This window comes from Drosophila grimshawi, unplaced genomic scaffold (genome assembly GCF_018153295.1).
Source record: "Drosophila grimshawi isolate 15287-2541.00 unplaced genomic scaffold, ASM1815329v1 contig_848, whole genome shotgun sequence".
Lineage (NCBI taxonomy): Eukaryota > Metazoa > Arthropoda > Insecta > Diptera > Drosophilidae > Drosophila > Drosophila grimshawi.
Window position 1 is genome coordinate 23,242,922 of NW_025063692.1, and position 14,054 is coordinate 23,256,975.

The 14,054-nt window shown below is 41.8% G+C and overlaps 4 protein-coding genes across 4 annotated transcripts; 2 read left to right on the forward strand and 2 right to left on the reverse strand.

Annotated features, from left to right (window-relative positions):
- Positions 1-546: 546 nt before the first annotated feature.
- On the reverse strand, positions 547-4,741 carry LOC6564921 (probable basic-leucine zipper transcription factor R). The gene is made up of 4 exons (XM_001991103.3): positions 4,318-4,741; positions 4,134-4,169; positions 1,352-3,201; positions 547-1,147 (listed from the first exon to the last, which is right to left on the reverse strand). Exons 1-3 carry the CDS (start codon positions 4,528-4,530, stop codon positions 1,372-1,374), a joined length of 2,079 nt encoding a protein of 692 aa, XP_001991139.1. The 5' UTR covers positions 4,531-4,741; the 3' UTR covers positions 547-1,147; positions 1,352-1,371.
- A 156-nt stretch (positions 4,742-4,897) lies between these two features.
- On the forward strand, positions 4,898-8,717 carry LOC6564920 (bleomycin hydrolase). Its single transcript, XM_032738191.1, has 5 exons — positions 4,898-5,153; positions 6,947-7,566; positions 7,640-8,115; positions 8,235-8,355; positions 8,432-8,717. Exons 1-5 carry the CDS (start codon positions 5,150-5,152, stop codon positions 8,645-8,647), a joined length of 1,437 nt encoding a protein of 478 aa, XP_032594082.1. The 5' UTR covers positions 4,898-5,149; the 3' UTR covers positions 8,648-8,717.
- Positions 8,718-9,304: 587 nt separating this feature from the next.
- Positions 9,305-10,380, reverse strand: LOC6564919 (uncharacterized protein F58A4.6). Its single transcript, XM_001991101.2, has 2 exons — positions 9,882-10,380; positions 9,305-9,809 (listed from the first exon to the last, which is right to left on the reverse strand). The coding sequence occupies exons 1-2, from the start codon at positions 10,263-10,265 to the stop codon at positions 9,540-9,542; spliced, it is 654 nt and encodes a 217-aa protein (XP_001991137.1). The 5' UTR covers positions 10,266-10,380; the 3' UTR covers positions 9,305-9,539.
- A 491-nt stretch (positions 10,381-10,871) lies between these two features.
- Positions 10,872-13,672, forward strand: LOC6564918. Its single transcript, XM_001991100.2, has 3 exons — positions 10,872-11,069; positions 12,768-12,878; positions 12,956-13,672. Exons 1-3 carry the CDS (start codon positions 11,012-11,014, stop codon positions 13,426-13,428), a joined length of 642 nt encoding a protein of 213 aa, XP_001991136.1. The 5' UTR covers positions 10,872-11,011; the 3' UTR covers positions 13,429-13,672.
- The last annotated feature ends 382 nt before the right edge of the window (positions 13,673-14,054 follow it).

Genomic DNA, 14,054 nt, shown 5'->3' on the forward strand with positions numbered 1-14,054 from the left:
AGGGGGACGAAGATAACGTCAAGCGTAGTCCGTGAAGTACGAGCCAAGCTACACCAACTCGGGACGAATAATAGTCCCGGGTCAAAAGGATATAGTAGTGAACGGAGCGACCGATGAGAGCAGAGAGAGAATGGCAGAGAGGCCTAGTAAGACACACAATTCGACTGCAATTTAAGACATCGGAGCTGGGCCGAGGCAGCAAGCCTCCGGCATTTAAGCAGGTAATTACCATGGCTGATCACATACCAGAAAATTGTACGTTGAGTCTCAGTTGAACTTTTGGTTGGTTTTACAAATAAAGCGAATACATTTAGGAATATGAACAAAATTGCGAATGCGTCTGTGGACTCTCTTGATGCTTGTCAGTTATATTTGCAATGTTCTATTGCATTTTCAAATTTCACAAAATTAACTATCGTTAGGTTAGGATATTTCGGCTGTCAGCCCTGGGCTGACACACCGTGACAGGCCATATTTGGCCCGTTGTGATTGAACTATTGTTAATGTTTGCGGACTTTTAAGAATGATTAGAGAACCATGTACATATTTACAACTTAATATATCAATATTACAGTTTATTTAATTGAAACACATTTACATAGTATCGATTGCCTTATGCGTGTAGATTGGTATGGAAAACAAAGCGATCTAAAGTTCACTAATTAAGAATACAACAAATATACATATGAATCGTCTACATACGTATATAAGTCATGCCTTGCAACGGAATCAATATATGTGTACATAAATACAAGTATTTATTTAGTTAATCCGTTGTCAAATACTTAAATACATATCTAAATATGTAAATTTAAGTTTTTTTTTTGTAATAAAAATACGCACAAAAAAAGAAAAGAAAAAAAAAGAAAATAAATGGAAATGGAAATTAGACAACATATGCATGTCCAAACATATGCTGGATGCAACGATCAGGATGCAATGAACAACAAAAAAGCGGAGACAGACAACTGCCGCCATTCTCAATATATGTATGTAAAACAACTTTCTTAGCAACTAGTTTGAAACACATTTAGCTCCTCGGCCCAACGATAACGGCAGAATGGACAACGGCCGCGACTGCACCATTGCCTTCACATCCTTGTGGCAATCCAGATTGATATTGGCCATGGCAGCACGGGCATCTCATCTGCGATCAAAAAAATAAATCAGTTATTAACATATTAGTTAAATATATTAAACTTGGATGCCAATCGAATTCCGATCAATATAAGCCTACAATAATCGAATCCCAATTGAATTGTATGCCGCAATCGATGAGTGCCTGCGAACGGCTTCACTTAAGATGTGATGAGTCGGACTGAGTCACACAGAATAGAGAGTGGCAACTTACCAGCATGCAGCACGCGTCAATCACTTCTGCTTGCCAACGTCCGGCATATGGCAAATGGCCAACGGATCGGACAACTTCTCCGGCGTTTTGCTTTTGCTCTTGCGATTCGCAGCAGCGGCTGCTGCCTTGTGCGCCTTCTTTGCCTGCAGCCGTTTGTTTTTGGGCGACAATAGAAACTCGGGCTTGTTCTTCAGCTTCTTGTGACGCACCGCATCGATGGTCGCCAGCTGCTGGCCATAGTGAAAGTCCACGCCACTCGCATTCTGTACGGTGCGACGCTTACGCTTCGAGTGACGCTGGCACAGTTTCTTCACCATGTCATGGGTGTATAGTCCGAACAGGCCAAGGAAATTCTCCTGTCCGTATTCCAAGGGCATGACACGCGACTCTCGGGGCTCATCGCGCCACTGTGCGGCCGACGCGCACAGACGCTGCTGTTCCAGCTCCAGCTCCATTTCCAGCTCCTGGTGCAGATCATCCGACGAGCCCGATGAAACACCACCTGGCGTGGACTTCGCCTGCTGCTGCTGCTGTGTTGCCAGCAGTTTCGGCAGAGGAGGCGGTGGCTGCGGTGGCGGTGGTGTCATTTTCCGTACAGTTCCCTGCACATTGCGAGTCTTATACGGTTTGGCTGCCGGTGCCGGTGCCGGAACCGTTGCCACTGTTGGCTTTCTCGGTGGCATCGCTGTGCTAGGAGCTTTAGCTGCTGCCTGCAATGCTTTGCCCAGTTTGCTCTTAAGCGATGCATTGCTGTTCAGCTGTTTTAATGTTGTTGTTTCTGCTGCTGCTGTTGTTGCTGCTGTTGTTGTTTTGCTGTTAAGCATCGCCATTTTTGGACTGGGCAGCTCGAGAGCATCCTCCTCATCGATTTGGCGCGGTTGCTGTTTGGTTTTGCGAGCACGCCGCAGCGCCTGCTGCAAATTCATGCGACTCTGGGCGACTTCCACAAAGTCTATCGTCAGCGGCGGTGGCGTCAGAGTCCTCTGCACCTTTGCACCAACGGGCGGCAAAGCTGAAATGCGTTTGATGGCCGACTGCTTGGCATCCGAACGTGGCGCTCGTTGTTGCCGGGCAGCTGCGGCAGTTGCTGCCGCCACCAGCGACGAGCGCGTCGGCGATGTTGCTGCTGTTGATGTTGGTGGCTTTGGTGGCTGCTGTTGTGTGGCATTTGACTTTTGTGGCGGCACTTTGGCGCTCTGAGTGCCACGCGACGCTAGAAGCGAGTTCGGCTGCTGCTGCCGCACCATTTTTCCGGTCAACACCTTCTTTAGCAGTGGCATGGGCCGTGGACGTGGCATTGGCCGTGGCGGTGGCGGTGGTGGACCCATCATCATCAACATTGTGGGATCATCGGATTTAATGATGCTTTCTGCCTGCTCATCGAGTTGCTGCCGCAGCTTTTGCTCGGACAACGGATCGCTGCTGGTGGCGCCTTGCGCCATATTGCAACTGTTTTTCCTGTTGCCGCTTGACGGTGTTGCCTTGACGGTTTTGGCATTGACGAGCATCAGGTTCACATTGTCGTCAAGCTCGCTGAGCTTGAGCGGCTCGATGCCAGCATCGTCCTGCGAAATGAGAAAATGCTTGCGTATGAGCATGTCCTCGGTGTCGCGGGACAACACCGACTGCGGGCAGACAATGTAGTTGGCATCGCTAATTAAAGGCACTATCAGGCTGGAGATGTAGGCGTTGCCCACGTCAGGTACAGTCCGAATGTTGTTCTCCTCCAGCTTCTTGTAGAACGCGTCCAGATGCTCGTCCAGCCGCAACATTAGAAACTGCTGTTCCGCATTTATCTCGTGCACCTCCATCTGCAGCTCATCGAGGATGCGACGCATCTGGTCCGGATCCTGCAAATGCAATTCATTTGCAATTAATTCAAATTCATATTCCTTAATATTGCCTCCACTTCATGTTTTTATACGCATGCATATGTATATATATATATATATATATATAGTTAAATATATTTATGAGTCTATATTTGTTCACATGACCAAGTGCAATAAAACAACAACAATAACAACAACAGCAACAAACCAATAATGGAAAACCCGATTTGGACGCGTGTCGTGTTTTTTCTATTTTTTTTTTTTTTTAGCGCACGTGTGGCTAATTTGCGTGGAACACAAATTGATTGAATTTATTGAAGTTTCATAAATGCATTCCAAAACTAAAACTGAGCAGGGGGAATTTAGTAAATAAAGTGTTACATACATACAATATGTACGTATGTACAGATGTGTATGTATATATATATATATATGTTCGGATACCCTTTATTACCAAAACTTTAATGGGCAGTCTGACAAAAATAAAACGTTCAAAATAAGCCAATCATAAAACCATTAAACGTTGGACATGGATATGGAAAAGTGGGCATGTAGCATGTATAAATGAATATTTTTCCGTGAGGTTTGCCAAGTGGTATTTATTATCCATTGAGCATGGACACTTTAATTCTACTCTAATCGCGAAAAAAATATTAAAAAATAGAGCAGAGACTCGAGAAGTGAAGATGGGCACGTACTAGGTGGATTTGGCTGGAGCTGCGGAGCTGAAGAGTCGTGTGGAGGTGTGCACATTGTGCTCTAGTTGGAGTTGGCAACCCTGCCAATCTAGCATATGGGCTCTGTTGCGTTTACCATTTGCAACACACACACTTTGTATGCGACAAACAAAGAAAATATATATTTATATATATATACATGTATATAACTTCGATATATGTGCGTAATGCAGGAAGTAGGCTAAGATTGGGAGACAATTAATGTGCACTTACCGCATCGGCCTGCTCCTTGAACACATCGGATACCAGCTGAAAGAAGAAAGTGAAGGTTTGTGCGGAGGGGAGTGGCGGAGGGGAGGGAAAAACGGAGATCGCGTTTAGTCAACGGATGTCAGAAAATGGATTTTTGTTGCTCTCTCTCGCTCTCTTTGTGAGACTTTTGCTGATTTTTACTCACCGTGTGCACATTGAGAAAGTCGCGCATTGCACGCTGGCAGTAGATAATGTCATTCTTCAGGTCCAACGGCAGCACGTAACACTTTTCTATGTAGTACTTGAACAATGAGGAGGAGTCCTTGGAAACATCGTTGCTGTTTCTGCTGGTACTGCTGATGTTGCTGCTGTTGTTGTTGCTGCTGTTGTTGGTGTTGGTATTTGTGGTGGCACTCATCTTGGTATCGAATTTGGTCGAGATTCGTTATTTAAGGCATACGCGCTGCACAGATACACCTCCTGCACTCCGTTTGTGGGGTTCACCGCTTTTCTTTTCTTTTTTTTATGTGTTTTTTTCTTCTTTTTTGTACTGTTTTTAAGCAGAATGAGCGGAGCGATTTCAAAATTCGCTACCTGCTCGCAGTGAAGTCGGCGCAGGCAGCAACAACAAGGCGACGAAGCAACAACAGGCAGCAGGAAGCTGCAAAATATACCAATTAAATTGATGTTCATATCGATGAATCGATATTTTTTTTTTAGCAAAATACGGTCTGGCAGCCTTGACAGACCAACTATCGCGATATCGATACTCTGGCATTTGTCTTGGACTCAGTTTTCAGTGTTTCGGGCCAAAGCCAAACATTTTCATTTTCATATTTTCGCATTAATAAATAAAATAGCAAATAGATAGAACAAAATTGACTGTCTGCTAAAGTTGCTTCTAGTGCACACACACCAAACAAAAGCAAATAAATAATTTTTTACAAAATATATACACAGATATAAATACGAATTAAGTTCAAAGTGCATCAAAGATTTCTATCATTCTACAAATTATTAACGTTGCAACTCCCAAAATGTGTAAGTCCAAAAGCACAGCGAGCTCCACAAAATGCCAATAACAATTTGACGATATCATGTAAACATAACAATAATTGCAAATTCAGCAGCATCAGCATCACAAGTAGTCAAAGAATTAGCGACGGGCCAAGAAAAATGTTGCTGTTGTTGCAGTTGCTTTTGGTTGTGGTGCAGGCATCGCTTAACAATTCCGTTCCCGTTTCGTTTTCATATGCGGACAGCGAGCAGCTTGCTGACGCCCCAATACGGCAGCAACGAAAGTAAAATTTCACCCAAATCCGTTTGTTTTTGCTGGTTTGCTCTTTGCCTTCGAGCCCCTCCTGCTCTCCGCTCCCTGCTCCACCACTCGCTCAAAAGCTGAGCAAACAAGTTTTTGTCGTTGCCTCTGCTCTTTCTTTCTTTCTTTTGCTTTAACCCTTTGGGTTGGTTTGTTTAGATTCGATCCAGCTAAAAAAAAAACAGCGCCGGCTTGCGCGAAAGTTTAAAACGGTTTATTGTGCCCCCTCCCCCTCTCGCACTCTCTCTGTTACAACCCGATCATCCATCAACTGTGTGCCGTTAAACTGGTTAAATTACCCGCTGCATCATCCATCGCTTCAGTCGTCGCTGTGGCTTTTGTTGTTGTTGTTGCTCAACTCATTGCAGTCGCAGATAAAAATAATCTTGCAAATATTTCTACTGTAATTTACTTAAATTTTACTGCCCCCAGGCAGATGTGTGTTTAAACATACACACATACATATGTCTTATCAGTAGTTGTTTGTTCTAGCTATTTTTGCTCGTCTCACATTTCCAGTGTTACCAACTGTTTTCTTTTATTACCTACACACGCACACACACACAAAACATGCATATGCATAAAAAATTGCAACGGTTCTCGAGAAATCGCACAATGCATTTGTGTTGGTTGTGGAGTGGTGGCGTCATTCTCTGTTCTGACTCTGTGTCCGATTTTATTAACAAGGCAAACAGCAAAAAGTGTACACTCATTGCTCAAAGTGCACCGCACACACACATACAGTTGATGAGTTGCAGCTTGTGGCTGGCGCTGCGCATAATTCTATTTGGACCTATGCGCAGCACGCAACTCTTTGTGCTTAGCATGCACCACGCCCACCAAAAGACAGCAACGCAATTCTCGATCAGCTTCCAAGTGCAACAGTTCCGAAATAAAGCTGTTTGCATATGCACATACTTCCGTGTGTGTGTGTATGTGTTGCATAAGTAGTAATCTTTTACATCAATTATCGATGAAACCTGCATTGATATTATAGAGCGATGTTCATTTAAATACTAAAAATAAAGGGTGCTTATCGATCGTTCTTACAAGAATACTAACTGAAATATGCATATTCTCTTATTAGAATTGTGAAATGGGTAAAGGGCCCAAGAGGAAAAATGGGGAAGGGTGCAGTAAAAGACAAGTCACGGGAACAAGATTACTGTTAGCTGCTACTAACTTAACTGTTTGTACATACAAAAATTGACAAAATAAATATCAGGCGTTTTGAGATAAGAATCTAAATATAATTTCCAAAATTACGAGATTGAAATTGATGCACAAGCGTATGTATTCAATGATCACCGTAAAGTAAATGTATAAGTATGTGTCTTAACGGCTCTTGTATCAGACCCTTATAATTTAATGCTGTATGTGCTTGCACACCAAATGATGCTCGAACAAGGGGCAGGGACAGGGGTAGTAGTAGCAGCAGCGGCTGCAATTCAAAATAATATGGGTACAGATGTTGGATGTTGCACGCATCGCACTACAAATACCGCTATACTTGCAGCTGACGATATTATCCCAGGTGGCGGCAATGGCAGCAACAACAACACCACCGATGGCAGCAATTTTGATGCGACGGAGAACGCCATCACGCCGGACCTGTTGAAGGAGTGGCGCAAGAGCTTCTACAGCGCCCCGAAGAATGTGCTGGCGCTGAACGTTTGCACCCGCGGCGATCCGTTCGATGTGTGCCTGTCGCGAAAGGCGCTGGAAACGACCAATCATGTGTTCAACTACAAGGTGGAAACGGAGGGCAAACCGGTCACCAATCAGCGCAGCTCCGGTCGCTGTTGGCTATTCGCGGCACTGAATTGCATACGCCTGCCATTCATGAAATATTACAATCTAGACGAGTTCGAGTTCTCGCAGGCGTTCCTCTTCTATTGGGACAAAATTGAGCGATGCAACTACTTTCTCAATAACATTGTGAAGACGGCGAAGCGTGGCGAGATGGTCGACGGGCGACTCGTCTCATTTCTGCTGCTCGATCCCACCTCGGATGGCGGCCAGTGGCACATGCTGGTCAACCTCATAACCAAACACGGTCTGATGCCAAAGAAATGCTTCCCGGAGAGCTATAGCTGCGAGTCCAGCATACGCCTAAATGCCATACTGAAGAGCAAGGTAAGCATATCATATCGCTCCACGCTCAATCAGACTTTACTTTACGCTCTTCTTATTCGATTTGTATTTGCAGCTGCGCGAATACGCGCGACATTTGCGAGAGCTGATGGAAAAGAAGGCCAGCGATAAGGAGATAACCTGCAAAATACAAGAGCAAATGGCTGAAATCTACAAGGTGGTCGGCATTTGCCTAGGCATACCCGACGAGACCTTCACCTGGGACTACTATGATAAATCGAAGAACTTTCAAAGTATTGGGCCCATCAGTTCGCTTGAGTTCTATGAGAGCTATGTGAAGCCGCATTTCAATGTCGAGGACAAAGTGTGCCTTGTCACCGATCCGCGTCCATCGAGCCGATACGATCAGGTCTATACCGTCGATTGTTTGGGCAACGTTGTTGGCGGCCGGCCGGTCCTGTACAACAATCAGAACGTTGATCTGCTACTGGCCATGGTCACGAAATCGCTGCAAGCTGGCGAAGCTGTCTGGTTTGGGTGTGAGGTTAGCAAGCGTTTTGCGTCCAAGCAGGGCATCGAGGATATGAATGTGTAAGTTCGATTAATAGTTTCCTGGCCAATATGAATACAAAATTACCCCATCCCTCATTGAATATAACAATATCTGTATAATCTGTATATCTGTCTCTTTCGTATGCGTGTGCATTTAGCCACAATTTCAAGTTGGTCTTCGACATCGATATACAAACAACACTCTCAAAGGCGGATCGTCTTATCTATGGTGAATCGGCTATGACGCACGCCATGGTTTTCACAGCAGTTTCTGTTGATGTGAGTCGATCAAAATTTGCTAATTGCCATGATTATTATTATGTAATCGTTTGCTTTTTCATTTGATGATGTGTAGAAAAACGGTGTGGCGAATAAGCTGCGTGTGGAGAACTCCTGGGGCGAGGATCGTGGCGAGAAAGGCTACCTGGTCATGTGCGCTGATTGGTTCAGGGAGTTTGGCTTTGAGGTTGTCATCGACAAGAAGTATGTGCCCGAGGATGTGATGCGCGTTTTCGACATGGATCCCATCGTCCTGCCCGCCTGGGATCCCATGGGCACGCTGGCGCAATAAAATGGTTATCATCCAAATTGAAAAGCTTTAGAAGAACGAAAATAACAATAACAACCAGTTAGCACTGCAAGCAATAATCCACAAATACTATAAATAATATGTTCACTTTCGGCGTTCATATAATTTAAAATTTTAGCCAGATTTTCTATATACATATAACTACTTCTGTTGTCTTTTTTTTTTTTTTTTTTTTTTTTGGTTGCCTATATTTATATATGCATATGTATAGGTGTATGTATACATAATTGGTCAATGTTCACTTCGGCTCAGCAAATAGTATGCATTATAATGGCTCACATCAGAACAAGGATAAGCAAAACACTTTATATATACATATATGCTTATGTACATATGTATATATATATATATAAATACACATACGTAAGTGTGACGTCAATTCTTTTGGTAGCATATTAATTAACCAACATATATATAATCCTTACATGCATAGAAACAAAAGTGCGTAGTTTAAGTAAGTTTGTTTGTTTATGGAGGCGACGATGAGAACGTTTTGCGTAATTTGGTGCCGACCAAGCGCAGTTCAACAAATTCATTTGATACGTATAAATACATACACACACACACACATACATATATATATATATATATATTTGTATATATATATACATATACATAAATAAATACATTCAATACAAATATAGAATATCCAAATTGTATATTTAGTATCTACGTAACTAGCAGTTTAACCATGAACAGTTCATTTTATACTTAAACTTAAACTTAGACAACAGCGATGAATTGCACTTTATAAGTTCTGGTGGCCAACAACCTTATAAAATGCAATACCTTTCGATCGGAATATAATCTCGATCTATACATAATGCTAGCCGCCCTGAGGACTACCATCCGTTGGCAATGTTCAGCCAATATTTCAATTTAACTGTCGCCCACGGCGCTCCTCATACTCGAACCGTAATCTCAGCCAAATGCCCAGACACATCCGCACTAGTCGCTGGTCGTGCTCCTTGTGCTTCATTGCGAACTGATACTGGGCGCGTATCAGTTGCTTGGCATGTCGCAGATGTCCACGTTGGATTAGGGATATGCTGTAGTAAAGCTTGCAGCGCGCCTGCAGAAACGGATCACCCAGACGCAGGCCAATATTTAGTTGTTGCAGCGAGATTTTTCCCGCCGTCTGAGCCTGTAAAATTTTCAAAGTTCCCAGTATAGACATATTAGTTAGTATTGTGCACTTCTTAGGTGGCACACTTACACATCGTTCAAACTGTTCGCCCAGTGCCGAGAAGCCTCCACCCAGAGTGGAGAGCCATGACATTAAATGTTCCACCTCGATGTGCTCCCATATTGTATGCGCCAGCATATCGGCCCACTTGTAGTCAATGGTGCCGCATTCGGGTGGATGCAGTGACAGCCACAATAGCTGGACTCCATGATCACACTGTAGTCGGCGACGCAGCACCTCCTGCTGCAGTAGCTCGCGCAACCAATAGTTGGCAGTTATGGCATCCAGTTGCAATCTCAGTCGGCGAACTGAACCATTCTGGCTAGTGCCGGTTTTGCTTGTCGGTTGGATCGGGCTTTGATCGTAGAAGTGGCGGCGTTGCCAATAATCGCACACGCACACAATTAGTGTCATGTTGTGTGTGGCGTGCGTGTTGCAGTTTGAAATAATGTCTCAGCTGAACACATTAAATACCCAGGGTTTCCAGCAAAAGTATTCTTCAAGCTCGATGTATCTTCGATGTTCGTTGCGCCAGCTGATTTGTAACAAGCTTTCGATTATGTGGCAACGCTTGCGATACTTCAATTCGATATATCGATAGCTTCTATTTGAATTAAAATAATTAGGGCAATCCCCCTACAAGTCTGAAAAAACCTGTAATGTAATTTATTAACTATTGCCAGAAATTTGAATTTCAAATTAGCAATACATCATTTAAATTTAATCTTCCTAATTTCGAAATATACGTAATATATATATATATATATATATATATATATTTTTTTTTTTTTAATAATGGTAATGGCAATTTAATACATATATATTTCGTTTTAATAAGGGTAATGGTTTACCCTCTTTTCTAAATCTTTATAAATAGATAAGGAGGAACATACATATATGTATTTTTGCTGATAAGTTCTACTCTATTTGGCTTATTTTACAACGGCAAGCGAGTTTGATAAGAAACGAACGCCGAATAATAGCAGTTGACGGTTCTTCGACGGTAACAACTGATGTTAGTTTATATCTGAGCTTCAGAAGGTCCACTTGTGCGGTGCGAATAACGACTCGAACATATATATATATCAATAAATAAATATATATATATATATATATCAACATATATCAAACTGATTGTGTCAAATTTTTCGATACTCAACATGAAATTCTATTTGTCGGTATTTGCTGCACTTGCCTTTTTGGCATACGTCAGTTGTGGTAAAGTTTTTTATTTGTTTTTATTGTTTTCACGGCTTTTATGAGTGCAAGTGTCTTATGTAAGAAGAGACCACATAAGTTCTTTATTTAATATATATACATTTTTTTTTTTAGTGAGTAACACATTATCTTATCTTATGTTAGAGGCTTTTTGCTTATCTACTGATAAGCATGGGCGATTCATATGTGTCAGTGTAAAATATTATTAAAATTGTTCAAACTTAACCGGGAAACACTTGTTTTACAAAATGTGTCCAAATGAATTACAGATGCACATCTGCTCCAAAGATATATATGCATATTTACAGAGAAAAAGATTTGTCTGACTAATTCACTTTATCACAAAAACGTGTATGTCTTACATATATGACTGACATATATGTATATGTATATATATAGTTCAGATAATATGTTTTAAGAGGAAATTAAGTATCATAGGCACACTTGATACTGGGACCAAGTAACGCGACCTGTAACGCTCTTATCGTAGGAACTGTTTTTAAAATGAGTCATGCAATTAGCGTTGCAAGTATCGTTTTCATACCTCAATAAATTCAGATTTATGAGGAAGTTGTGTGTCGTTTTTTTTTCAGTTGCTAATAAATATATTTTTGGAAGTGCTAATGAATATGACTGATTGACGCGTTTAAAATATGCATTAAGATAAGGTTTAATTCTATGCTTGTCAGCGCGGCATGAGTAACGAGCTCGGAAGTGACCCTCAGAATATTTGCTCGCCTCTGAACTAAATGCATGAAAGCCGAGTATAAAATAATACCAAATATAACTAAAAAGTTTAAAAATGAGTGACTAGTCCGTATAGAGCACACACACACGCAGACGCACACGGCTGGAGCATTAAACGACATTTTCATTTGGTTGGAATGCCATCGATTCGTAGTAGGTCGCTATGGACACACATACATACATACATATACACATACATACACACATACAAACATACATACATACATATAAACATTACACACATAAAATGGGGCTTATCGCTACACTTGATAAAGATTTATATAATGACAGTGATGTCAGTCATACTAAGGCACATATGGCACATTATATGCACTCGCCTTAAGAAGAATATTAAAATTTCATCAGTCATATTTTTTTGGCAAATATACACCTAAATAAATATGCAGAAACAAACTCGACAAATATTGGCACGATAAGAGCGCACATTTGAAATTACTTTCTCAATGTATCAAAGTGAACCACTTGAAATTTGTGTTAATTTAAGTTAAGTGAAAATTAGGTTAATTATTATACAAGATATAATATTTAACGTTTTTTGTGTTTTTTTATTTCCAGTAATTATTTTGCATGTGGTTTTTGATTTAAGCAGGTTCACATTCTGAGCGGTTTTATTATTTAAAGAAAAACATTTTTAACATTTTTTTTTTTGCTTTCGATAAGAATTTTTGTTTTATTCATTAGCAACAACAGCTATAGCTATGTTCATTTCTTCATTTATAACGAGGACAGATGTTTTTTTGTGTTTTTTATTAATTGTCTTTCTTGCTCATTTGCCGAAACTTAAGATGTACATACATACATGTATATTTTTAACAACTTGCCACTCAATGTTTGCAAGTGAAAATGAACTGGATGTTGCAAGCTAGATATGCATATACATAAACGGAAATTTAATTGATATATTTCTATCTGTTTGCATTACATTTGCAGAGTCGTGCGTGCAGTGCCACTCCAAATCTGATGCGCGCTGCGCCACAGACCCGCTCAACATAATGTCCAAAGACTGCGCCAACAACACAGTGTGCTACACACGCGTATTGGGTAAGTGTTTGGTAGATTGACAGGCTGTTGGTAGATGTGGACGACTTAAACTCTGTATTTTCTGTATTTTCGATTAGATGGGTATACGATTCGTGGATGTGCCAGCGAACTGGATAATGCCACATTGAAATCATGCAACAATGAGCTCGAGTGCCTGACCTGTACCTTCATGGATGGCTGCAATCGTCAGATTTTCCCACAGTACCGCCTTAAGTGCCTACAGTGCTCCGGCAACTCAATCAACTCAACGTGCGCAACCGAGAATCATGCCTACAGCAAAGTGTGCGAAACTTATCGTCTGGGTGACAAGTGCTTTATCCGCAACAGCAATCGTGTGGCCAACGGCTCCTTCCAGCGCGGTTGCCTAAGCAGCGCCCAGGCCAACAAGCAGTGTATTGCCGGTGGCAACTGCTACACCTGCGAGGGTCACGGCTGCAACGCTCTCCTGGCCAATGACACGCTTATCCCGATTGCACGCGACGGTGCCGCCACAGTGCTCCTATCGCTGGCCCTTCTGCTCGCCTGTGGTCTCGCCAATTTTGCGCTGTAGGTCACGTGAGCTGCCACTAGTTGCTAGTTGCTGGTTCCTAGTTGCTAGTTGCTAGTTGCTAGCTGCCGTTGGCTGTTGAGCATTTAACGACATTTTCATTTGGTATTTTCGATTTTTTTTTGTATGCTGTATTAGAAAGAACATTGTGCATTTGAATTTGTTTGCATATGTCTTAAATATAAATATATATATTTTAAATAAAATAAAACTCGACAAAACAACAAAACAAACCATACTTGAATGGTGAAATTATCGCGCCTTTGATCTGTAATAACAAAGATTTCCTTTTTCTAGTCTCGGCATTTTGCTGTAGTTTTTATGAGGTGCCATTGAGTTGGCCACTGCCTCAGAACTGACTGCCACTCTAACAGTTGACATTTGCTGCCAAGCGCAAACATCCTCTCTCTCTCTCTCTCTCTCTCTTTCACACACACACACACACACAGAGAGGCGAATGGAACCGGAAGCTCCGCCAATGGGGTGCATAAATTTATCAACGCCTTCAAACGAACGGCAGTCTCCCAATTCACTCTGAATGAGATAAATGCGGAAACAATTCTAAGGAGAGCATCCATCAAATACACACATACATGCATAGATACACATACATACATACAAGCATGCAT